The 25090-nt window shown below is 44.0% G+C and overlaps 3 protein-coding genes and 1 non-coding gene across 13 annotated transcripts in view; 1 reads left to right on the plus strand and 3 right to left on the minus strand.

Annotated features, from left to right (window-relative positions):
- The window catches only part of Polg2 (polymerase (DNA directed), gamma 2, accessory subunit), an 11334-nt gene extending 7496 nt beyond the window's left edge, over nucleotides 1-3838 (minus strand). For 2 of the 4 annotated variants that reach the window (NR_027785.2, NR_148431.1), the window contains exons 1-3: nucleotides 3385-3838; nucleotides 1736-1862; nucleotides 1444-1549 (exon numbers count right to left, since the gene is read on the minus strand). Coding sequence is in view for 1 of the 4 variants with exons in the window: in NM_015810.2 (NP_056625.2) it covers nucleotides 1444-1549; nucleotides 1736-1862; nucleotides 3260-3743 (717 nt within the window). In the remaining 3 variants the exon portion in view is untranslated. Of the gene's footprint in view, nucleotides 1-1443; nucleotides 1550-1735; nucleotides 1863-3017 lie in introns of all 4 variants that reach the window. The other 2 variants (NR_148430.1, NM_015810.2) reach the window with 2 other exon arrangements.
- Nucleotides 3839-4655: 817 nt separating this feature from the next.
- Ddx5 (DEAD box helicase 5) lies at nucleotides 4656-13486 on the minus strand. Of its 3 annotated transcripts, none has more exons than NM_001355677.1 (14): nucleotides 13317-13486; nucleotides 12574-12760; nucleotides 11210-11375; nucleotides 10749-10845; nucleotides 10527-10660; nucleotides 10368-10433; nucleotides 9696-9837; nucleotides 9437-9597; nucleotides 9181-9353; nucleotides 8715-8825; nucleotides 8402-8463; nucleotides 8260-8319; nucleotides 6770-6994; nucleotides 4656-6557 (listed from the first exon to the last, which is right to left on the minus strand). In NM_001355677.1, the coding sequence occupies exons 2-14, from the start codon at nucleotides 12615-12617 to the stop codon at nucleotides 6151-6153; spliced, it is 1848 nt and encodes a 615-aa protein (NP_001342606.1). In that variant the 5' UTR covers nucleotides 12618-12760; nucleotides 13317-13486; the 3' UTR covers nucleotides 4656-6150. The 3 variants fall into 3 exon arrangements, with proteins under 3 accessions (NP_001342606.1, NP_001342605.1, NP_031866.2); NM_001355676.1 differs by lacking the exon at nucleotides 13317-13486 and adding an exon at nucleotides 13000-13208; NM_007840.3 differs by lacking the exon at nucleotides 13317-13486 and having other exon boundaries at nucleotides 4657-6557; nucleotides 12574-12795.
- Nucleotides 6994-7060, minus strand: Mir3064 (microRNA 3064). The gene has a single exon (NR_037224.1). It is a non-coding gene; the product is annotated as a microRNA 3064 (primary transcript).
- Cep95 (centrosomal protein 95) overlaps nucleotides 12941-25090 on the plus strand; it is a 30222-nt gene continuing 18072 nt past the window's right edge. For 2 of the 5 annotated variants that reach the window (XR_879703.3, XM_017314609.2), the window contains exons 1-5: nucleotides 12941-13678; nucleotides 15032-15160; nucleotides 16778-16885; nucleotides 20424-20534; nucleotides 24345-24444. Coding sequence is in view for 4 of the 5 variants with exons in the window: in XM_017314609.2 (XP_017170098.1) it covers nucleotides 13660-13678; nucleotides 15032-15160; nucleotides 16778-16885; nucleotides 20424-20534; nucleotides 24345-24444 (467 nt within the window). In the remaining variant the exon portion in view is untranslated. The remainder of the gene's footprint in view (nucleotides 13679-15031; nucleotides 15161-16777; nucleotides 16886-20423; nucleotides 20535-24344; nucleotides 24445-25090) is intronic. The other 3 variants (NM_177088.3, NM_001166685.1, XM_006533544.3) reach the window with 2 other exon arrangements.

The raw sequence follows: 25090 nt of genomic DNA on the forward strand, positions 1-25090 counted from the left end.
CTGCTTCTGCTCTTTGAATGCTGGGATTCACTGACTTCTAATTCCACAGGTCTCTCTGAGAATTAAGGTTGCCTGAGACTTTTATCCAGCAACAGGTTGAAAGTAAGTCTCAAACATAAAGGCTCAGGTACAGTAACAGCACTCAGCACATCTGTACCAGGAGAACACTGATATCCACTGGTATGTGTCGGATCTGCTATTACAAGTTACGTCTAGCATCCTGAGAGTGTAGCTCAGCAGAGTGAATGCCCAGCACACGCAAGGCTTTCCAGTTTATATCCAGGACCGCAATAAACTGCAAACAAACGAACTGGAGGGGCTGGAGATTCACACCTTTAATCCCGTCTAAACTAAGAGGATTGCCATGAGCTGTAGGTCCGACTGAGCTGAAAGTGAATTCCAGGTCAGCTTGGGTTAGAAGGACGCTTTGTCACAAAAAGCCAAAATTCGGGCCACTGAGATGGTTCAGTAAGCATGCCTGCCACTCAGACCTGAATGTCTGAGTTGGATCCCTAGAACCCACAGAGTGCAAATAGTATTAACTCCGATCTCTACACATCTGCCATGGCATTCAGGATGGGCTCGTCCCTATCCCCCCCAAATGCAGTAAGTAATGTTTTTTTTTTTTTTTTTAAAGATTTATTTTGCCAGGTGGTCGTGGTACACACTTTAATCTCAGCACTGGAGAGGCAGGCAGATCTCTGTAAATTCAAAGACTGCTCTACAAAGTGACTTCAAGGACAACCAGGCCTAGAGAAAACCTGGAGTGGTGCGTGTGTGTCATTTTATTTACATTTACCTGTCTGTGTGCTATATGTTTACAGAAGCCTTCAGAGGCCAGAAGAAGGAGTCAGATCCCTTAGAGGTGGAGTTACAGGCAGTGATAAGCTGCCTAACTTGGGTGCTGGGAACCAAATTCTTCCTCTAGAATACCACTGAACCATCTCTCCAGCTACACAATAATTTTCTTTGGAAGAAACTAAAACTGGCCTGGCAGTGGTGGCACGCTGCCTTTAATCCCAGCACTTGGGAGGCAGAGGCACGTGGATCTCTGCGTTCAAGGCCAGCCTGGTCTATAGAGTGAGTTCCAGGACAGCCAGGGCTACACAGAGAAACCCTGTCTGGGGGGGGTGGGGGGGGGGGAGAAAAAACTAAAACTAAAACACGAAACCCAAAGGTAAATCAAGTTCTATTCATAAGCCCGATGAGGTGGAGTATGTCTGTAAGTAAGCTCGGTGCTCAGGAGGCTTAGACATAGGAATCCCCAAACTGGGGGTGATAGCTCTCTTCATAATCCCTGAGCTCAGACAAGCAGCAAGTTCAAGGTCATTCTAGGCTACATATGGAGCTTGAGATGTGGCAGGGTTATACAAGGCCCTGTTTCAAATACTAAAACCAAAATATGAGTTCAATTATTAACTACTGAAATTATTACTGGAGTACCTTTCTCCACCACAGAAGCCGATGACGCAACCAGAAATCAAGCCACTGGCTCGAAGTCCTTGTGGGAGTAAACCATACCAAGGAAGCTTCCGTCTTTTCACCAACTCTTTATTTAAAAACAAACAAACAAAAAAAGGAGAAAAAAAAATATTCATTCATTAAAATTCCATATCATTGTAAAAACAAACAAACAAACAAACAAACAAAACAGAATGTTAATGAATCACAAAGTGAAATAGTGAAATACTTGAGTATTTAAGTAGCAAACCAGGTTATCTGTCACAGTTTGTACCTTGTAACACTGCTGGGTGTCTGATTGCTGTTCGAAACAGGATGGAAACAGACTCCAATCTGAGCAAGACCGAAAGGTAGCTTTCTGTTTACCAGATCCAGGCAATTAACATAGTGCTCCAAGGCACCTGCCAAGAAACAAACCGATCATATAAATCTATTTCACTTAGGGAAACCAGCAGTGAACTCTGAGCCCAGCACTTGGTATCCTGGTACTCAGGGGTGGAGGCAAGAGGACTCTGACACTTTGAAGCAAGCCTGGGCTACAGACTGATTTCAAGGTAAACTTGAGATAAAGAAATCAGGTTCTCAAAAGAAGAAACAAAAGAACAGTCCAGTATCTTCAGAGAGAGAAAGAAAAAAACCAAGTGTGGGGCAGAGGCCAGCCTGGCCTACAAAGTGAGTTCCAGGACAGTCAGGGCTACAAAGAGAAACCCTGTCTCGAAAAACCAAAAAAAAAATCCTTAAACCTGGAAAGACATCTCAGCTGGTAGAAGCAGCTGCTGCTAAGCCTGAAGTCTTGAGTTCTATCCCCAGGACCCACACGATAGGAGGAGAGAACTGACTTCCATGTTATCCACACTGAACTCAAAATCTCATTTTCAGTCTGCAACTTTGATCTAAAAGACTGAGAGGTAAAAAACAGCTGATGTTTGGGGGACATGGTGAGACTGTTTAATCAATCAATACCAAGAATACAGGATAAAATATACTACAATCTAATTGCATTTATCACCGGCTTGCTTTATTTTGCTTTAAAAATTTAAGGTTACAGTATATACTAATTTTCACAAGCTTGGATTTGTAAGGTGTTGTTAGCTACTCCATACTGCTAAACGGCAGAGGCAGCATTTCCGAATTTGTTATATTTGACTTTAAAGATGTGTATCTCATCTTCTAGCTGACAAGCTAAAAAATTACCTGGCAAAAAACCCCACAAAAAAAAAAAAAACAAAACAAAGCAACAAACCAAAAACAAACAAACAAACAAAAAACACCAAGAAAAACCTGAGTTGCCAGGCAGTGGTGGCGCACGCCTTTAATCCTAGCACTTGGGAGGCAGAGGCAGGCAGATTTCCGAGTTCGAGGCCAGCCTGGTCTATAGAGTGAGTTCCAGGACAGCCAGGGCTACACAGGGAAACTCTGTCTCAAAAAAAAAAAAAAAAAAAAAAAAAAAAAGAAAAACCTGAGTTGATAATTGTATTTAAAACTGGAACAGAGGAAGTCTTTGAAAATGCCTTGGTATCAATGAAAGCATGTGACTGATTTATATAAGGTCCTACCTCTATAGTTTTAGGTTTGCTCGTCAAACTGAATGCTTTACAAATTTCTTCAGGAATGATGCCTCGGACCTTTGCCTCAAGGTGGATCACTCTGATGTTATTAAAAAAAAAAAAAAAAAAAAAAAAAGGAACCTGGTCACTTCTTTGCCTGGAAGCCTAGGGCCGTTGCTGTCTCCAAACTCGTGCAAGACTGCTTTTCCACCCCAAATCTGTTCAGAAGCACGAAACGCGAAGAGCCATACCGTGAAGAAGAGTCGCCCGTAGTTTCCCAGAAGTTTTTAATAAGTTCTCAAGAAATGCCACTAGCTGTTCCTTACTCGGCTCTCTGTCTTGCAAGATTTCGCGTATACTTTCTGGAGAGACTAACCTGAAGGCACTGTCCCTCGGCTGCGAAGAGCCCGGCTCCTGGTGGAGGGAGTCCACCGCGAAGACCTGCTCCCTGAACACCACCATAGAGGACCACCACTGTGAGGCTAGGTTCTTTCGTAACTCTACACCCAAAGGTCCAAAGCGCGCGTGGCACCCGCTCAGCAGAGCAGCCGTGCTGAGCTGCTGCGGCGTCCCGCTGAAAAAGTGCCTCCTCCGGCAGAGGTCTACCAGCGCCTCGCGGGCCACCGCATGCTCGGGGGCGTCAGGCTGCTGCGTCCCATCTGCGGGACCCGCGTACCCGGACAGCCAGCACCTGCAGGCCCTGCGGCAGGCCCTGGCGCCGCCACCGCAGCGCATCGCTTCAGGAGTCGGAACACCAGCACCTCCCGTGCAGAGCCGCAGTTTCAAACCTACACCAGCACCAGGGCCTGGGGTGCAGGCACAGCGGAAATGGACGTGCTGTAGACCACGCCCCCGGAAGAGCGTCACCCGCTGCTGAGCAGCAGCCGCCTTGGGCGTATCCCGGCCTCCGCGGCTGACGCCAGCGTCTGATTGTTTACTACCTTTGGGATTTTCCGTTTGGTAACTCCACCTGCCTCACATTCACTTGTTTAGCTTTTACCACAATCCTGTTACTATAGAGTTAGCATCAGGTTTTCCGAGCTGCCAAACAAAACGAAAAAAACCCCTTCCAAAATGTTGTCCTGGACGGTACTGATGTGAGGCTTAGCGTTCAGTCTCCAAGGGAATGTGTTGTGCACTTTTAGTTTATACTAATGCTGGCAAACATTATCACCAATGGCCACTCCACTCTCTCCCGGGTGTGGCTGGACAGACAGGGTGACCAGGTCTTAAAAAGGGCTTCGGGAATTTATTAACCACCTCCTTAAAAAGAATTTTTTTTTTTTTTTTTAAAGATTTGTGAGTTGCTGTCTTCAGACACACCAGAAGAGGCCATCACTACAGGTGGTTGTGAGGCACCGTATGGTTGCTGGAAGAGCAGTGCTCTTAACCTCTGTACTTCCCTTCTCGTAGAAATCAGTTAATACCTGACTAGGACAAAGGGGTGTTTTTGATACTGGAGTTTGATTATAAGGTGCAGGACTGTTGTGGTAGCTCACTCCTATGTTAACATATGCATAAGGGACAATCTCTGACTTCAAGGCCAGCTTGGCCTATGTATCAAATTCCAGGATAGCTGGAATGGGGAAGGCGGGGGTGCAAAAACCCAGGTAAGAGGCCTCTACGCGAATAAATAAATGAAGAGAATGGGGAGAAAAATCACATTTATTAGTTAAGACAACCACAGGCTGGACACAACACACATGCTAAAAAGTGGACTGTCTTTTAAAACTTCAAAGGTAATTTTTTCCAAGCCCCACAATCATTTCCATAATTATTTACAAAATAAAAGGTCCACATTAAGACATTGAACAGTAAAATATGTAATAAATGCTCCAATCTACACCTATACTTAAAAATCATGAATCTGACTAGCCATGCCATTGAAAACCACTCAGTACTAGAGGATGAACCAGTTTTCAATGTTATCAGCCCTGGAAAACACGCCCAGCTCCCACCCCCAGCACATTCTATTTTGTTTTAACATTTTATAAATAAGGCATTAACAATAAGCCCATTTTAAAAACAAAAAGTTAAATAACTTCCTTTAAGACTTTTGTCCTGGGCAAAAAACACACCAATTTTTTGGGAAGACATTTAGACCTACTTATAGCCATTCTGAAACAAAGCTGTTTGCTGGTGATCCTACTTAAATCTAAAGCTTTCCCCCCAATCCTTCTAGCTGTTAAGCCCATAGTGAACCTAACCCGAAAACTTTACTGTGCTTTTGGTTATGTCGTCTTCCTTGTGACTAGCCTACAAGACCCCTAAAATCCCCTGAAATAATGTGGAGACATTCCTGACTTCCAGGTGTGGCTATAAGCACTCTGGCAAGTCCTCGAGGACTAGGAACCTACAAGGTAATCCTGCACTAAAGACACAGTGCACACAGCTCTTGGGCTAACAGTCTTTCAGCTTCGCACATTTCGGCAGTTGACAACAAAACCAAGAGATGGAATAAAATTTTGATAAAGCAAAAATGTCATTACTTAAAACTGTTTTGCAAAAGAAATCAACATGTATTTATATAGTTACTGTCCTGTAGTTCACTCTTAAGGAAAATAGGCTATTAAATGACTTACTTCCCTGATACTGAAAAATGACAAAGCTTTTATCCAATAAATCTGGAATTATAAAATCCATTGTCTCTAACTTCTTCCCATACAAACAGATCATCCTAAGGGCCTTCTGAGTTCCTCTCCTAAATCCAGGAATGGGAAGTAGTCAACTTTCCTTGTGTAAAAATAAACACCAAAACAAAAATCCCCCCCAAAAACACTATCTAAGCCAAGTTGTACATGACATTATATATGTAAAATAAAGTACAATTTCACTTAATTCAGTCTTCAAATATCTTTTATTGGAAGGCCATGCATTGCCTTCATTTATTGTATTTGAAATCACTGTACAGTTACTTTTGTGAAAACACTGCCTGCATTTTCTAGTACAAAAAAAACCTAAAAATTGTTTCAGGAATGTAGAGAAATATCCAACTTAAATAGCGAAAAAAGTGCACCATAATTACTGCTGCACTGCAGTCATTTCTGCATTTCCCATGTTTCTTAAATAACTATCTTGTCTGATAACACACAATATAAAGAGCAATTATGAAAAACAGACATTTACATATACTTCTAAAGTCTTATTGAGAATACCCTGTTGGCATGGGATAGCCAATCATAGGCGCAGCAGCTGCGGTAGCAGGATATGCATATGCCTGTTGGTTCATACCATTGTGCATATTTGCAACATTACTTCCATATTGCTGAGTGCTATCATAACCGTTCTGGTAAGTCCCTGTTGGATTACCAGTCCTAAAACTGGTCTGTATGCCAGCAGATACAAAATTACTTCCAAAGCTCCCATTGGTGTAATTTGCAGCACTGTAAACACCATTCTGAGTTTTAGCCCCAAAATCTCTCTTAAGCAGATTAGAGTAGCCTCTGTCATAGTTTTCCCTGTCTCTAAAGGTATTAAATCCACCCCTTTTGCCTGCAGAGTATCTGTCACGACGATCGTCCTTCATGCCTCCTCTACCCCTGGAACGACCTGTCAAGAAAGTAAGTGGAAATTGATCAATTTTTATCTGTGGCATAAGTGTGGTAAGATAGGAGAGAGTTAGATAGCTCTATTTATGTTGGGTCTTAAGTGCTTTTAGATTCTTTAGGTTTCAAAATAAGAAGTACTCATTCTTCCGATCCCACTTTGTAGACAAGAGGTAACTGCCACCTACCAGAAACATCTCTTACGAAGATCCTTACCTGAACCTCTGTCTTCGACCAACTGAAGCAACTTGGGATTAATTGCTTGATTAGCTTCCCGAAGCACAGAGATAAGGTCGCTCACTTGCTTTATGTTATTAGGTGTAAAGAAAGTGTATGCTGTGCCTGTTTTGGTACTGCGAGCAGTTCTTCCAATTCGATGAATATAATCCTCTGAGGAGTTAGGGTAGTCATAATTGATGACAAATTTCACATCTTCCACATCTGTAAGGTGTTGCAGTGTGGCAAAATAGCAATGTACGGAGTTTTGCACACCACAACAGCCAGACCAAAAATAAAAAGTTAGACAATTGTATTCCCAAGAAGGTACGGGCTGAAAAAAATACAGTTAAAATGGTTATCCATTTCCTGTAGGAACACCATTGAGGTAGGAAAAAAGGGCAGGGTAGGAAAAAAAAAAAACCAAAACACCCAAAAAACAACAAAAAAATTTGCACATGTCAGCTGTCTTAACACCCACCCACTGACAGCCTATCAAGGGAATGTGTGTTCTCCTTAGCACATTCCCAAATTGACAGTCCCCTTACAGATCATCAAGTGACATCTGAATGCTTCTGCGCAGTAGGGCCAATTAAAAGTTTCTCAGCAATCTCTTCATGTGCTCATTTTTGAGGACCTTTTAACAAAAATGTAAAGGTCCTTTGCATTACACTCATCAGAAGTTCAAAACTCTGGCCACACTGCTTGTCTTGCCAAGACCTTACAACTGCAGCTGCAAGAAAAACATACCTGTCCCCCAAAAGTTGTTTTAATGCACTGTGTCTCGTCTAGGCAAGCGCTTCCAAGAAGCCAGGATTCACTTGAGAATGTGTCTCTCTCTGGCAGGTCTCGACATGACGACTACTGTGTAGGTGAGGGAGGAACTTTCAAGGCACTTTCTTTTCCCACTGACTATGTGTGAGAAGTTGGTCCTGCTCTAGGTCTCATGTGCCAGTACTCACCAATTTGTAAAAGGCTTTTAAAGCTGCTCTCTCCATTTCAAACTTGAACAAAAATTTCATTGAACATTGAAGTTTGGAAATATTTCTTCGACATTTCAGCAAACTCACTGAAACTCAAAGACCCACAGATCACAGTGAACAGTTTGAAACAATGCTGTACCATGGCAATCATGCAAAGCATGGGACAGATGAAATACCACGGCAGTGAACTGTGAGGTAACTTCCATTTTTTTCCCCCGGAGAGAACAGTTTATGGGGCAGAGGTGGTATGTTCTGCCCTTTGAAGATTACTGGCACACTTTCAGCTTTTCACCTCTCTAATCGACTGGAAGCAGCCAGCCGATCACTAGTCCTCCATCCCCCTCGAGTCCTCCGATTGTCATGCCTAGGCCTTGCCACAAAGACTGCACCTTTATGTGAAAAAAACTTAGAAAAAATGCAGGTTAAAGAAAGCAATAAACTTTCTTTAAAAAAAACTACATGGAGATCTTCTGGGAAACCAAGCCATGAATTCGAGTTTGTACTAACCTAGCCCTCTGGAGGCCACATCGGTAGCAATCAGAATAGGAGCTTTTCCATGTTTGAATTCTATAAAGACAACCATGAATAATCATTAATGCAAGCAAATGATGTTATCAAGCTACAAACTAATCTTATTTGAAATACATACCATTTAGAACCCAGTCACGTTCCTGCTGACTCTTGTCACCATGGATGCCCATGGCAGGCCACCTATACCAAGAATTAAATTATCAGTAGTATACCCAACTTAAAACTCTTGTCAAGACTCTACCAATATCTATTCCCACTGTACTTCATCTTGGCCAAGTGTTTTCCCACTAAGCATTGCAACCCAGAGCCTACTACAAGTCACTGGAACGAATCCATACAATTACCCCTATATCACAGCGCATGATTCCCAAAAAACACTAGCCCCAGATCAAAGTACTTTTAAGTCTGCTTTGACTCAGGAAACCACATACCCATCTCTCCTCATTTTTCTGGTAAGTTCATCACATCTTCTTTTGGTTTCAACAAAAACAATAGTTTTATTCTCCTTCTCACTCATGATTTCTTCCATCAGACGAATAAGCCTAAAGATGAAGAAAAACTCACCATTTTTAAAAGGATATAAAAACAAAACCAAACACAACCCTGATTTTTTGCTTAGTGAATCCAAATGTCAAACCCACTAAGCCACCACACATACAGATTTTCAGGTGTATCACTTTATGCGTGCTTGTGTAGTGACTAGGTTCAAAAACTATGAGTGTTTTCCTCATGCAAGCCAAGCAAGTTCTTCATATCACACCAAGCCATATCACCAACAAATGGACTTTTAAAAGAACATATAGCACACTACCTTAATTTTATTTTGAGACAATTTTCAGAATTGATTACTCTTAGTTTATGTAAGATTTTTCTCAATTTGTAAAAATGTAAACTCACTTTTCATCCTTTTCGACATCATGACATACATCCACAATCTGAAGAATGTTATGGTTTGCACTCAGTTCCAGTGCACCAATATTGATATGAATATAGTCTTTCAGGAAATCTTCAGCAAGCTGTCTTACTTCTTTTGGCCAAGTTGCACTCCACATTAGTGTTTGCCTATCAGGCTGAAGATTTAAGGAAGCAAGTTACACTTCAATCTTAAGAGCATTCCTAGAACTGATTTTTATGATAACATAAAGATACTTACTCTTATTTGATCCACAATTTTCCTTATCTGGGGTTCAAATCCCATATCAAGCATCCTATCAGCTTCATCAAGGACAAGGTAAGTTGTTCTTCTCAGATTGGTTTTCCCACACTCTAAAAAGTCAATCAGTCTTCCAGGTGTTGCAATACAGATTTCCACACCTTTAATTAAATAAATAAAAAGGAGTAGATGCTTTAACTATAATACACAAAACCATCATCTCCATCAGTGACAAAGATCCCCCTTTATGGTCACACACCTCTTTCCAAATCACGAATCTGTGGTCCTTTGGGAGCACCACCATAGATGCAAGTAGACTTCAAGCGACAAGCTCGACAATATTCAGCAGCCACTTGCTGCACCTGCTGTGCCAGTTCTCGAGTTGGTGCCAGCACCAAGCACTAAGTTTGAAAAACAAAAAAAAGTGTTTAGTATAAAACAGTTTACTAAGACCCTATGTCTTCGTGTGTTGGGAATTAGAATTCAGGTGGTCATAAGACTTTTTTTTGAGACAGTGTCTCCTGAATTCTCCAGTTTCTACCTCCCAGGCACTATTCTCAGGATAAAATTTTTGTGTGTGGAAGCACATGGAGAAACCAGAAGGCAACTTTTGCAAGTTGGTCTCTCCTTGTGGTAGTTGATCTTGATCAGGCTCATGACAAGTATCTATAATTGGCTGATCCAACTAACTGTCTTTGGATACTAATTTTTTCCCCCCGAGATAGGGTTTCTTTGTGTAGCTCTGGCTGTCCTGGAACTCAGAAATCCACCTGCCTCTGCCTCCCCAGTGCTGTGATTAAAGGTGTGTGCCACCACGCCTGGGCTGGATACTAATTTTAAGTGGCTAGTTTATACTGGCAACCCTATATTCCCTATATGAAAGTCAAAGGAGTTTTAGCAAATATGGTGGGAAACTTAAGATAATACTTACAATAGGCCCATCACCTCTCTCTAGGAATGGCTGGTGGTTTATGTGTACAATGGCAGGCAGCAAATACTATTGAAGAGTAAAAATAATAGAAATTGGATTAAAATAGTTATATATCTAAGGTCACCTCTGCCACAATTTATCAAGTTTTCCTAGACTTACAGATAATGTTTTCCCAGATCCAGTCTGAGCTACTCCAACCATATCCAATCCACTGAGAGCAACTGGCCAGCCCTGAGCTTGAATAGCAGTGGGTTCAGTAAAGTTCTGCCTTGCAATCACATCCATGACATTCGCTGCAACCAACAATACCATTTTAAAAACAAATTTATAAGCAAGGGGGGGGGGGGAAATGAAAGGATAAAGATGAAAGTTAGTCCTTACCAGGAAAGTTTGCTTCATAAAAATTCAGAACAGGTTTTGGACAGTTGTGACCTCTAACTGTAATTTCCTTGCTTCTTCTGTATGTATCTACCTCTTGCTGAAAAACAAATTATCTCAGCCTCAGACTTCTGCCATGCTCCCTATAGCTCAATAAACTTTTAAACATACTTATTTCTAAAAATCTGGACCCATAAATAAGAACTCTACTTGGCAACAAAAATTAATAATTAATTTATAATACTTATTTAAATGAAAATTGAGTCTCTATGAAGCCCAATAGACTGCTAAACCTGTTTCCCCAGTGACAGGATTAAAATAGGGCACCATATATCACAAGAAAAATTCAATGGAAGTGCACCACAAGCAACTCTCCATTTGCAAGGCACCTATTACATTTCCATCTAATTGACTAGAAGCAGTTACTGAGTTACAGCATGAAGAAGCCACATTTATAAACTCACTGCGGTGCGCCTTGCCAAATCAGGGTGTTCTTGATAAAAATTCTTCTCAAATTTGGGCAGCTCATCAAGATTCCACTTCTTTTTAACTAGTTTCTCCCCAGGATTTCCAAACTTCTTTCCAGAGAGGGGTCCTGTTCTACTCCCTCCAAATCGAGGTGCACCAAACCTACACACACACAAAACAAAAGTTGGGCACATTGTGAAAGATACTGCATGAACAGGTTTGCCCTCACATTTCATCTGCTGCCTTTTGATAGAGCCAAAGTGTGCTTCTGGAATCCTTCCCAACTGTCATTCTAAGGACAGCCACAACTGGCAGCGTTTCTTTTCTGAAGTCCCAAGCACACTCTACTGAGGCCAAATAAACATCGTGGGTTTATCAGGTGGCAAACAGCCCAAACATCTGACCAGATTACAAGGACAAGAGTTAGAGCCTCCATCTTCTCTCCCCACAGAGCTTAGGCATTAGCGTCTAGGAGCTGGGCAAGAAGGGAGGAGCTTAGGAAGGTTATTTTTGCCCGTTTTCATCAAAGGACCTAATCTTAAAGAAATAACGGGGCCGCAAAGGCAATGTGAGCAGCTGAACGAGGCTAGCACGGCGGACAGGGTAGAAAGGGGAACAGGCGCCAGCGAGCCGAGTCTAGGGAAACGCCGCGAACGGCTGCAAACCAAGGTAACAAAATTATATAACGCGAGGGAGAAAAAGAGGAGGAGCCGAAAGCAACCGGGGGAGGAGTCCCGGCCCGGGCGGCGTTCCCGCTGGGGCGGCGCTTCCTTCTTTGTCTCGCATTTCTCTCTGCGCCACATTTTCTCGCCGCTGCCATTTTGAGCTCCTCCGCCGGGCGGGGTAACAAAGGCGCCGCCGCCATGTCCGAGGCCGGCATTTTGTGGCTGCGGCTCCGCCACATGGCCGAATCCGCCGGCGTAGGCCACCCAACGGGGCACAGGGGACCTCGAAAGCGCCCCTTCTTTCCCCCGGGGATACCGGAAGGGGGGGCCCCCCTCAAAAAACAACCCAACGAAAGATTGCGCAAACGACGCCGGGAACCGCCTCAAAGGCGCGGCGCTTCCCGACCGAAAACACTCCTCCGGGTTTCCCTCAACAGCCGCGAGGTCGCCGGGCCGCCCCGGGTCCCGGCCCACCCTCCCGGACCAAAAAAAAAAAAAAAAAAAAAAAAAAAAAGGTTGAACGCCATTACCCGAAGCGTAGCCTTTAACGGCTTTTAACCGGACGTGTGACAAAAGCCAGGCCTCCTTTCAGGAAGGGAAAAAAAAAAATCTAAAGGTCGGTTGGGAAGGCGAGCCTTCGGCCGCGCCGCTCTCCCATCCCCCACCCGGCCTGACAGGTCTCTTGTCACACTCACCCTCGATCCCGGCCGCGGTCTCGGTCACTAGAATAACTCGACATGGCGTCAATGGTGGCGGTGTGCGGGCGGAACCCAGTGAAAGTAGAATCCTGCGGCGACGAGTCGCGGAGAGAAGGCCTCGGCGACGGCGAAGCCTCTGCGGGGGCGTCACCAGCGGAGGGGCCGGTGGTGTCGAGGGCCGGAGCTGCGAGGGCAAGGACCGATGGAAATGAATGAGGTGCCGGCTGCGTCCCGGCAGCCGCTTTTATAGTCTGGACCGCCTCCTCGCCGCAAAGCACGCTGGGAGCCGCTCTATGACCTAATCACCCCGCCCCCCTGGCTCGGAGGCCCTCAACGCCCGCCCGCCCGGGTTCCGGAATCCGCCATGTTCTCGCCCCTCCCCCTCCGCGGGCGGGCGCTCCCTCCCCGGCGCCCGTTTATTACTCGCTTCACGACTGGGTGACACCACTAGAATGCCTCGCCCCGACGCCCTTTTGGCGACACCGCCGTCTCTCGTCTCGCTACACCTCAGACAAGCTGCTTCCCCGTGGCCAGACGGTCCTTAAAATGGCCAGCGCCAGCCATTCCACCGACTCTACTTGAAGATGTTTACGTCTCCACAGACTCCCCCCACGCCCATAACCGAAGGAGACCAGGGAGGCGGAGCTTGGCCTCATCACGTGATCGGACCCAGGGCAAGGCGGATCGCACTACTTCCTCGCTTGGTCTCTCGGCGGAGGAACACCAAACCACCAACTCACCGGAAGCGCGGCTCCAACGCCCCCGGGGAGATCGGCCGGGCTGCTGGGTGACCTGGCTGCCCTGCCCGCCGATCTGAGAACCCGTAAGCGGGATCTTGACCGCGGGGAATGGTATCTGGAGCCCGCAAACTGCCGCCTCAGCGCGTGCTGCGAGGAAGTGCTCCTCTGCTGTCCAATCAGCGTCGAGAAGCCGTTTTAACGTCCCTCCCTCTTCCACCCCTCCTTCCCCGCTCGCTAGTGTCTGCCCCCTCCTCCTCCCGTCGGCTCGACCGAGTTCGACCCTTCTGGGACACCGTCGCCCGCGCTCTCGTCTTGGAGTCCGGCCGCGACCTCTCCTGGCAGTATGGCCAGCTCAGAGGCTGGTGAGTCTCGGCCTGGAGCCCTGGTGGTTTTGTACTGCAGCATTCCGCGGACCTTGGGCTGAATCTGAACCGCGTCTGCGCCGCTGCGGAGGCTCGGGACTGTCGGACACTAGTTGCAGTCGCGCGCGCGGTGGGGGGGGGGGTTCTATGAATTTAGGGTCTCAGCCTCGAAACCTCTTGCGGTTTCCAGACGTGGAACTGAGACTTGGGATGAGATAGGAACTCTTTGTCGAGCCTGGGACACCCGCATCCTGTCTATATAGAGCAGTCAAGATCCTTTCTTGGATCCGAATTTTTGTGGGGTATCTATCCACAGACTGTCTCTCTTTCCCCTTGCTTTGTTTGGACTAAGGCAGAACTTATCTTTATATTGATTTTTTTTTCCTTTTTGAGGCATAGCACTCATAAGTTCTTTTGATGCCCTCTAGAGTAACTGGCATTTTCTAGTACTGCCTTTGAAAAGCCAATTGATTCGGTTGTCTAGGACGCTTTCCTCTCTTTCCAAAATGGTTGTCATGGCTTGGTCAGCTGTGCGACATAGGCATCGGGAAGAGGGCATACTGGGCATGACATATTCAGACTATTGTCTCCAGAGCGTGTGTCAGTACTGGAAATGTGGCCAGTTCCAGTCATTTCAAGATTCAGGGGTTTCAAGTTTTGGAATTATTGCTGAAATCCTTAACCTTAGTCCTGCACTATCTAGGGAAGGGCAAGAGCTGGTTTTGGAAAACAATTAATGTGCTAATTTAGAACTTAGCGATTTGGGTTTTTTTTTTCTTCATTTTTTACCTTCGTATACATCAAATATAATAAAAGGAAAACTAACAAATGCATTAGTGTCGGTGTTGTCATTATTCAAGTTCCTAACAGCCTAAATTAATCCCTTATTTGGGCACCCGAGAGATCTTAACTTACACAAGATAATTGGGTAAAAACATGTCTAAAACTATTGGGAATTCTGAGCCACCTCCGTTAGTTTCTAGCAACTTTTAGATTATCATTTACAGCTGACTTATGACATTCCTGGTTACCTATAAATTTATTGTAACTAAAAACACCCATGTGAGTATAAAAATACTGGCAAATAGGATTTTAGGTTACAAGAATAAGAGTTGGGTTGGAACAGCTGTTTTGACTTCAAAGAAGCTAGCTAGCACAGGAAATTATCTTAAATACATCTTTTGAGAACTTGCCTGGTTGAGTCTTTGAAATTTCATAAGAGTCCTTATCTTGTACAGTTTCCAATGTATATTCTTGTGCAGCAGTGATTTTTAAATGTACATATATATGACTTTCTCTATTGCTATTGAAGACTGATTTCCCCCTCCTCCCACCCCACTTCTTCCCCAACAGAATGGGTAACAATTGCCAATAACCTCCTTTTTAAATGTCACATACACCTGAGGATACACGAACTTCAAGACTGTGATGCTAATGTTTTTATTGCCCTTTATCAATCCATTTTGGGAGAAAAGGTACCAGGTAAGGGTACTGAAAAGTGAGAATAATTTTATGTCTTAGGTCACAGGTTTCCTTTGACATAGAATTTTGTTTCCCTTTCAATATCTTATTTCTATCCAAATATGGTGCAAGTTGCTTTAATGAGTACAGTATGGACCTCACCCATAATAATAGCCATGATTAAATAAATGGTTTGGCGTTTATTTGAATTAATCCCCATTTGACTCAATCTCATATAGTTCATTCATGCCTTTAAAAACGTTATTTCTGTAACTACCTTCAAGATTCTAAATTTGAATAGGTCTTGAAATTTATTGGATCTTAACTACTGATTATAGATAAGAATTAACATTATAGTGAAGTGTGTTGGCCAGGCTGGTCTACATAGTGAATTCTAAAGTTACATAGTCCTTGTTTCTAAAAGGGAAAAAAAATGTTGTTTGTATTTGGTTAACCTAATTTACTGAGAAGATAGCTAATTCATGCTGTAGTGGTGCATGCTTTTAATCCCAGCACTGGAGAGGCAGAAGGAAGGTAGATCTCTCCACAGAGATGGGGTCCAGCCTGGTCCACAGATTGAGTAAATGAAAATAGCCAGTAAATGTGACTAACTGTGACTGCTTATTTTCTTTTAGGTGCCAGATCATTTGCATGTGTCCTCTGTTAAATATCACAGACCCCTTATCTTTAGAATCCTTACTGCTCCTTCCTTTGGCTCTGAGAAAGCATTACTATAAAATGCCTCTGCCTCTGCCTCTGCCTCTGCCTCTGCCTCTGCCTCTGCCTCTGCCTCTGCCTCTGCCTCTGCCTCTGCCTCTGCCTCTGCCTCTCGAGCACCAGGAGCAAAGGCATGCACCACTACACCCACCTTCAATACCAGAGAGACACTTGGCTTGCTGTTGAGATCTCTCCATACTCTCTATGTGTGCTTTAGCTTTTATGCCAGCTATTCCCAGAAGATGCTTGTAACGGCCTTTAAGAGGCCTACCTGAGCACCTGCTGTGGTTTGCTGCTCTTGATTCTTGAGACAGTATCACTGTGTAGCCTCAGTTGGCCTAGAACTTGCTATGTGGACCAGGCTGTACTTTGCCTTCTGAATGAATGCTGGAATTAAAGGCATGTGCCACCATGTCTAGCTGATTTGGGATTTAATTTTTTGCTTTACTTTGTCAAGGAAAGCGGCTCATAGTTAGGGAATTAATAGACAAGTGTAGTTGCAAACTCATAATACTACCACAGCCCCTCCAGTGCTGAGATTATAGATGTGTGTCATCATGCACAGCCTTGTTTTTATTATTAGACCATCTTATTGCCTTGAATATAGGGATCTCTTTATCCCTTTTCATGGTGCTTCCATAAAATACACTCATACATGCGTGAAAAGTATTTCACTAATATATACAGAGTGTTGAAAAACAAGTTTCAATCAATAGTCAATCAATACAGTCTCTAGTGCATAGTATTTAGGCTCCTTACTCCTTAAGTTCTTTTTTGTTTGTTTGTTTGAGTTGCTTTTATAGCAGAGTTTACTCAGAAGCTTAGTCATAGACTATGACAAATATAAATATATGTACTTATATTTTAAAATTTGGCTCCTCAAAGATCTAAAACAATGTGACTTTCCCTCCCGCCATACAGACCTCATAGTTCTTCCCAGGAATCAAGAAGACGAGGCCCACAATGTCCAAGCGGTAATTGATTCACTCGCTTTGGATTACCTTCAGGTCAGCCTGTCTCACATAACAGGTTAGTATATATTTACCCAACAGATAATGACATTTTATTAAATGTTAGACTCTTAGGTGCTGTTTAACCAAGTCCAAACAGGAAACTGTAAGACTGAGCTATGGTGAGGGCCCTGACATGGAGTCAGAAATGTGTTGTATGTGTTCCTTGGTTTTTATTTGTTTTGAGTCAGGGTTTTTCTGTGTATTCCTGGCTGTCCTGAAACTCCCTCTGTAGGCCAGGCTGACCTAATACTCAGATCATCTGCCTGAGTGCTACACAGAGAAACACTGTCTCAAAAAAATCTGCCCCCCCCCCCCAAAAAAGGTGTGTGCCACCATGCTTCTTTTAAAGCATCATGCTGAATGAATATTGTAGCTAAAGAAACACCTAAATGTCCACAGTTAGGGGCTGATTAAATTACTATCTATTTATTTATAAATGTGCCATCGGTGTTTGGCCTGCATGCATGTCTGTGTGAGGGCGTCATATCCTGTGGGACTGGATTGTGGACAGCTATGAGCTGCCCTGTGGGTGCTGGGGATTGAACCTGGGTCCTCTGGAAGAGCAGTCATTACTGCTAACCACTGAGCCACCTCTCCAGCCTGAGGATATTCATAATATACAATTTTCACATTATAGAGAAGAATCTCCAGTGTATATCCTACATTAGGAAAACGTGTCTTTGTGGTGCTAGATCACAGCACATGCTCCAGTACGTTAGAGCAGATGTGGAAGGAGGATCTGTGTGCTCCTGACTTCATTCAGAGAGACGTAAGAAACATGCTACTCTGGTGGCATCAAATGAGACTTTTATGGATTCTGAAAGGGACAAGAATTGTCCTTGAGTAATTTTAAAACTGAAAAAAAAAATTTTGTTTTTGAGATTTAGTTTATATGTATGGGCATTTTGCCAGCTTGTGGAGGGTGCCAGGTCCCCGTTGGAACTGCAGTTACAGACGGTTGTGAGCTCCCGTGTGGATGTTGGAATTGAACCCAGGTCCTCTGAAGAGTAGTCAGTGAGTTTAGCCACTGAGCTATCTCTCCAGCCCCAGGGCTCTGAAGTTGAACAGTGTTATCCATTTAAACAGCTAGGGATGTAATTTAATTGTTTCCCTACATGCTTGCTTAGCATATAGGAGACCTGGATTCAGTCTCTTACCCCACACCCAAACACAGATCCAATTTCATGTAAACTATATCTTAAACTTTTCCCAGAATAATACAGGGTATACTATGCTGCATTCAAAACAAAACATGACACATGTATTGATAGTTCCAGACCGAGAATTAAGAATTCTAATAAATGAGTTCAAGCTAATGAACAGTGAGAATCTTAGAAATGCCAGTGTGTGTGTGTGTGTGTGTGTGTGTGTGTGTGTGTGTGTCCTGGAACTCACTCTGTAGACCAGACTGGCCTTGAAATCAGAATTTCGCCTGCCTCTGCCTCCCAAGTGCTGAGAGTAAAGGCATGCGCCACCACCTGGCCAGAGTATATTTTAATCACAAAGCAGGCTTATGCTGTTGATTTACTCATTACAAGAGGTAAGTGCTTTTTCTGTTCTTTCGTGTTTTTTTTTTATGTTTTTGAGACAGGGTCTTTTTACATAGCCCAGGCTGTCCTGGAACTCACTGTGTAGACCCAGCTGGCCTCAGATTTACAGGGATCTACCTGCCTTTGACTCCTGAGTGCTGTGATCGAAGAAGTGCACCACTGTGCCAAGGAGTGGGATGTTAAGATAGGTTATAGGCTGCATCTCTTAATAAACAGGCCAGAGCCTGCACTGTGGCGTTCTAACTCAGTTCTACATGACTAAATGGCGTTGACCAACTGGATGGAATGGATGTGGAGGGAGGCTCCTTGTTCTTGCAGCAGAACTACTGTATCCTCTGAGCAAGGACAGTTGCTGGTTTGTTTGTGTCATTGTGCTGTCTTGGTTGGCCTAGAACTCACAGAGATCCAGTTGCCTCCCTGCTGCTGAGATTAAAGCTGTGTGTCACTACATCCAGTCTTTTCTGTTTTTTTTTTTTTTTTTTAAAGCCAGGTTCTCAAATTGCAGCTGGGCCTGACTGATTAGCCCAGGCTGGCCTCAGACTCCTAGCAGTCCTCCTATCCCTGTCTCCTTAGTGTGGGGATTGTAGGTCCAGGTTACTGTGAATGGCTTGGTCTATGTGCTCTCTAACCGTCCTGGAGCAAGGTTATAAAAACACCTATTGTGAAGGATTTTAGTATAGAGCTGCCCTGGTAGCACAGCAGTGAAAAGCTGAAGGTCTGCTTACCTCTTCAGGCTGACCGCAGAGCAGCTTTTAACCGCTTACGGCTCTTTTAAAGTACTTGCTCCCACCACAAAGCTCTGCACTCTGCTGACGATCTGGCTGCTGGGTTGGCATCTTATGCTCCCCATCCTGGAAACCAAGAAGTCTGAGTATGCCCTTGGGACACAATTACATATTTTAAGCCAGACAAACACAGCACTTGAAAACATGGTTTCTGGTGTGTTATTTTAAAAAATTAAAAAGCCTGTCAAACTCTGTCTGATTTTACCAGCAGCAGAGGAAAACATCAGAGTTTTGGATTTGGTTTGTTTTATGTCATGGTTAAAATAAATGGCCTGGATTCTCAGTAACCAGATTTCAAGTCTGCTTTTGCTTTTTTTTGAATGATAGGCATACTTTTCCAAAGATAGACAGTACAGGAAGATAAGTTCCATCCAGACCTGATATTGATTAGTCCATTTTAGATGACTTTAAACACATCAAGCTTACATGTTTTACCAGCCTACTGCTCTTCAGCATTCCAACTTCACATTTATCTGTGGTCTTATGGCCAGGTGTTGTGCTAGAGCCTTTCTAAAGATTAACTTCAGAGAGCTAGAGGTATAAATCAGTGGGGAGAGTGCTTGTCTAACATACAGGAAGCAGGCCTTTGCTCTCCTTCAGTGCCGTCTTAAACCAGGTATGCTGAACATAGTTGTAATTCCAGCATTCGGGAGGTGAAGGAGGAGGAGGAGGAGAAATTTACAGTCATCCATTACTGTGTAGAAAGTTTGAGACCAGTTTGGGATACTTGGGATCCTGTCTCAAGAAGGAATAAAATGGTTCAACCTTTACAAAGTAAATAGATGTGAGCCGAGGCTCCTGATGGAAGCAGCCGGCAAGCAGTTAGCTTTGTCTTGCTGTAACTTTTCCCAGCCAGCCTAGAAACGCAGGTGGCTCAGTCCTCCTCCTCCCACTCCTCGGCTAGCTACTGTAGAGTTCCTGCTCGTTCCTGTTTGGTGGGGATCTCCCAGAGGATGTTCCTTGGAAACACTTACTCAGCTGCTCGGAGAAGGGCCGTGCCAGTGAGTGATTAGTACCACGTTCAGGCTCCCCGGCCCCTTGTGTCTTCAGACACAGGCAGACAACAGGAAACAGATGTTTTTGATAATGTATCATTGCTTTTCCTTGGCTAGTTTATACCTCTCTTCCCAAACAGCACTCATATATAGTCATGTCAAAGTTTATGAAACTTTCTGGTTTCTTTGTGAAATGTCTTAAAGTCTGTGTCTTCTGTATTCAGGAGAAAACATAGTGAAAGGGGATAATGAATCTATCAGGAATCTCCTAGAAATATTTGATGGATTGCTGGATTATCTGACAGAACACATCAGTGAATCGTCTCCCAACAAAAGTAAGTTTAAATATGGACTGTCAGCTCAGAATCTCTAATCCAGGACAGCTGGTACATGGAAAGATAAAGTTCTAGTTCTTTTTGTTCTCAGTGGTTAGAAACTCTATCCTAGACTCCCATTATACGCTTTGCTAACTTGGATGTGGCTCTTAAATTACCACTGATCAATAACAAAGTTACGCTTCTAGCTGAATTATTTATTGTCCTATTATTACATGAAATCTCTTGTTCCAGGATTTCCTGTCAGAACTGCCATCACACATGGTAAGTGTGGGTGCTACTGAGGTAGCAGCAGAGAGACCTGGCACATCATTGGTTCTGACCTAAATTGGCATTTTTTGTGACAGCCTGACTATTTTTAATATTACTCTTTGAGTAACCCAGTTCAGACTTATCATATGAAATTTCTTTAATGAAGAAATTTACTGCTATACTCAAATTCATTTTTTCACTTTTGATAAATTCTGTATCTAGGGACTTACCCTAACGAAGTAATCCTAAAGACATTTAAGTGCTTGAAATTCTCCTTGCACCATTATTTGTAGTTATGGAAAAGGAAGTTGTGTGTGTGTGTGTGCACGTGCGCGCGTGCGCGTGCGTGCGAGCTGGAGAAGCAGGATCTGATGTCATGCAGCCTGATCTTGAGCTCACTGTGCCCAAGGATGACCTTGAGTTTTGTTTTCTTCTTTATTGGGACAGAGTGTCTCTGTGTAGCCCTGGTTCTCCTGGAACTCACTCTGTAGAGCAGGCTGGCCTCAGAGATCCACCTGCCTCTGCCTCTCTGCCTCTGCCTTTGTAGTGCTGGGATTACAGGCATTTACCACCACATCCTGCAAGAAGAAGCTATAGTTTAACAATTTAAGAGTAAAGTATTCTGTTGACAATGGATAGAATAATACATGGCCCACTCTTGGATTGCAGAATTAAATAGAAAGTTTTAGGAGAAATAGTAATAAACATGAATTCTAATACACATTAAAGCAAAGTGCCTGGGTCCATTCATCCTTCTGCATTCTGCTGCTGTTCCTGTGAGACCTGAGCGCAGGCCATGGCACTTGGAGGCAGTCTTCCAGTTTCTGGTTAGAGGGCCTCTCTTCATATCAGTGGCTAAAAAGATGAAAAAACTGTATAGGAGCCCAGAAAAGGGTGGCATGCTGGAAATGTCTGTTTCAGGGATTTTTGAGTGATTCCTGTTAAATGCTACTCTGTGTACTTTGAGAAGTTGAAAGCTGTGTGCCGTGTTTTCTGTTTCAAAGAATCCTGTACTTAATCAGGGAGACAGCTCTAAGTGTGTATAAGAAGACTTAAAAGGAGTTGGGAAGGATGCAGAAAGTGAATGGCAGGTGGAACTCACACACTTAGGGCCAGCAGGAGGGATTCGGTGTGCTGTAGCTTTTAAAGTTATTTTCATGACATTCTTATCTGTCGAGTACAGGTGCATGTGTATATGGGCACCTTTACTATAGTCTGCATGTAGAGTGGGTTCTCTCCTCCCACCATGTGGGGCTCAGGGACCAAACTCAGGTTGGCAGGTTTGGCAGGAGGAACCTTGACCCACTGTGGCGTTTTTTTTTTTTTTTGTTTTGTTTTGTTTTTTTTTTTTTGTCTTTTTTAAAAGTAACAAGGTTAAGAGGCAGAAACTCTTTTTTTAAAAAAAGATTTATTTATTATTATATCTAAGTACACTGTAGCTGTCTTCAGATGCACCAGAAGAGGGCATCAGATCTCATTACAGATGATAGTGAGCCACCATGTGGTTGCTAGGATTTGAATTCAGGGCCTTTGGAAGAGCAGTCGGTGCTCTTAACCACTGAGCCATAAGAGGCAGAAACTCTTAAGTAAAGAGATGGAGATTAATTTAAATGGTAAGAGCAGCCAGGCATGGTGGCACCCACCTTTAGTCCTGTCACTCGGGAGGCAGCAGCCATCGATCTCTAAGTGTGAGGCAAATGTTGGTGGCAGGGAGTAGGGATGCTGGGTACCCAGCTGATGAGGGCAGTGAGGACTGTCTTAATTACGGTTCTGTTGCTGTGAAGAGACACCATGGCCACACCCACTCTTACAAAAGAAAGCATTTAGCTAACCAGGGGCTTGCTTGTGTTTCAGAAGCTTATTCTATTATCATCATGGCAGCAGGCAGGAGTGGTGTTGGAGAAGTAGCTGAGACCTACATCCTCACCCACAAGCAGAGAGAGACTCTAGGCTTGCCATGGACCTTTGAACCTCAAAGCCCTCCTCCAGTGACACACTTCCTTTAACAAGGCCACATCTCTGTCCTTCTAATCCTTTCAAATAGCACTGTTCCCTGGTGACTAAGCATTCGGATATATGAGCCTATGAGGTTATTCTTACTCAGTTCACTGGAGCAGGGATGGAGCAGGGAGCAGGTCAGAACTGGGATTTTCATGTGAGTGCATAATAGAAACAAGAATATTCCCAGAGGAAGTCTGTAGTGAGTTGAGTTGTGCAGTTGTGACAACACCTAAGTTAGACATTTTTTTTTTTTTTCTTCTTTTTTTTTTGGTTTTCAAGACAGGGTTTCTCTGTATAGCCCTGGCTGTCCTGGAACTCACTTTGTAGACCAGGCTGGCCTCGAACTCAGAAATTCACCTGTCTCTGCCTCCGGAGTGCTGGAATTAAAGGTGTGTGCCACCACGCCTGGCTAGACATTGTTTTCTAAGGTTTGAGTTTCACTTACACAGATCTAAAGTGTATTTATTGGTTACTGTTACCTGGAGCTGATCATATTCTTCAGAGATCCAGTTAACAGCAATAGGAAGCAAATGTCTATTGTCATTAATTACATGACCTGTGGGGGAGCTTCCACCTGGGTCCTAGCATTATTGTTTACCACTGAAGAATGAGGCTTTGAAGAGAGAATGAGACTCTGGGGTTAGTACCTGGTTCTACCCCTCGCTGGATTGTCCATGTTCTCTAAGCTTTTGCTCTTTATTTTTTGGGACAGGGCCTTGAATAGCCAACACAGCTCCTGATAGTCCTTCCTTGGTCTGCCATGATGACAGGTGTGCCCCACCCCATTACACCGACTCTCGGCCTGTATTCTTTTCTGAAGGTTGTGAACAAGGTTAAGTGGGAATAGTTAGGGAAGAGCAAGTGCACAGGAGTGTCAACAGATGGTCCTGAAATGCAGGTCTGGGGATGTGCAGGCAGGCAGAAGTGGGTGAGTGCTTCCACAGGAACATGCAGAGTACAGGGCAAATCTGGTCACTGGAGGCCTCCTCTCTCCTGGATTCATCCTGACCTTGGTGAAAGTGGATAGTAAGAGATGGAGCTTTTTATCTAAGCCGTGATGTGGTCTCCTAGCCTGAGGCTTGAAACCTGAGGTAGTTGGCACAGCCTTGCTTTTGTGCTGACTCCCTTTCTTATACTCCGCTATCCCTTACAGGTGGAGCGGTAAGTGAGCCTTGCTTTAACAGTGGGGCTGGATAGGGCTGGCAGAGCCTTGGTGGGTAAGCATTTGCCTCATAAGCTTGATAACCTGAATTCCATTCCAAGAACCCACAGAGAAGGAGAGAAAGAACTCCCCAAAGTTGTCCTCTGACCTCCACACTTGGGTTGTGACACTCAAGCTCCTGCACAAGTATGCCTCTCCCCCCCAAAGTGTGCAAACAGGGGGAAATGGTGAAACTGTGCTGTGATCACCTGCCTGCCCTGCTGTGAGAGCCCCCCTTGTCTCTTCTTCTCCAAGGGACTCATGGCAGGTGGTGGTTGGCTTGCTCATGTCATTATCATGTTGGCTCAGGACAGACAGGGTCTTAACTTAGCCTTTATGTTTGTCTTTTTAAACAGGTGAAACTGAGCAGTATTCTAAAGATTCTCATGGAGAAGAAGCTGGGGAGGACCTAGAACGTACCGAGGAGGCGAAGTGGAGAAACGCTTCTTTTATGAGGTAGTGTGCAGTGCCTGTGAATTTCATCAGACAAGTTATGCTTCCCACTCTGTGAGATTAAGTCCAGCATACTCTAATGTCCCTCCAAAAGCTGATGTGAACATTTTATGCCTTTCTGAGCTCTTGACTTTCCTTTCCTATCTCTGCTTTCACAACTTTTTTCTTTTTCTTTTTTTTTTTTTTCTTTTTTTGGTTTTTCGAGACAGGGTTTCTCTGTATAGCCCTGGCTATCCTGGAACTCACTTTGTAGACCAGGCTGGCCTCGAACTCAGAAATCCGCCTGCCTCTGCCTCCCAAGTGCTGGGAGTAAAGGCGTGCGCCACCACGCCCGGCTCACAACTTTTTTCATTCTAGACTTTTGTTGAGATGGTTCTGAGTATCCTGGCTGCCTTGAATTCCTGATTCTCCTGCCTGTGCCTTCCAACTGTTGGGATTAAAGACATGTGGTAACACACCAACACTTAATTCTTTTCGTTATCTATCTATCTATCTATCTATCTATCTGTCTGTCTTTTTAATTTTTGAGTCAGGGTCTCACTATGTAGCTTTGGCTAGCCTAGGACTCACAGATCAAAGACATATCTTTGACCCCAGTAGTCAGGAGGCAGAGATAGATGGATTTCTGACTTTGAGGCCAGCCTGATCA

Source organism: Mus musculus, chromosome 11, assembly GCF_000001635.26.
Source record: "Mus musculus strain C57BL/6J chromosome 11, GRCm38.p6 C57BL/6J".
In the NCBI taxonomy this organism is placed as follows: Eukaryota; Metazoa; Chordata; class Mammalia; order Rodentia; family Muridae; genus Mus; species Mus musculus.

What these genes read in the sequence shown, in the direction of transcription:
- Ddx5 (NM_001355677.1), bottom strand. Translation starts at nt 12,617, where the DNA reads ATGTCGAGTTATTCTAGTGACCGAGACCGCGGCCGGGATCGAGG. An exon ending in ACGTGACTGGGTTCTAAATG is followed by an intron (nt 8,320 to 8,401) that starts GTATGTATTTCA and finishes TTGTCTTTATAG; the next exon opens with AATTCAAACATGGAAAAGCT. An exon ending in TGTGGCCTCCAGAGGGCTAG is followed by an intron (nt 6,995 to 8,259) that starts GTTAGTACAAAC and finishes AACACCTTACAG; the next exon opens with ATGTGGAAGATGTGAAATTT.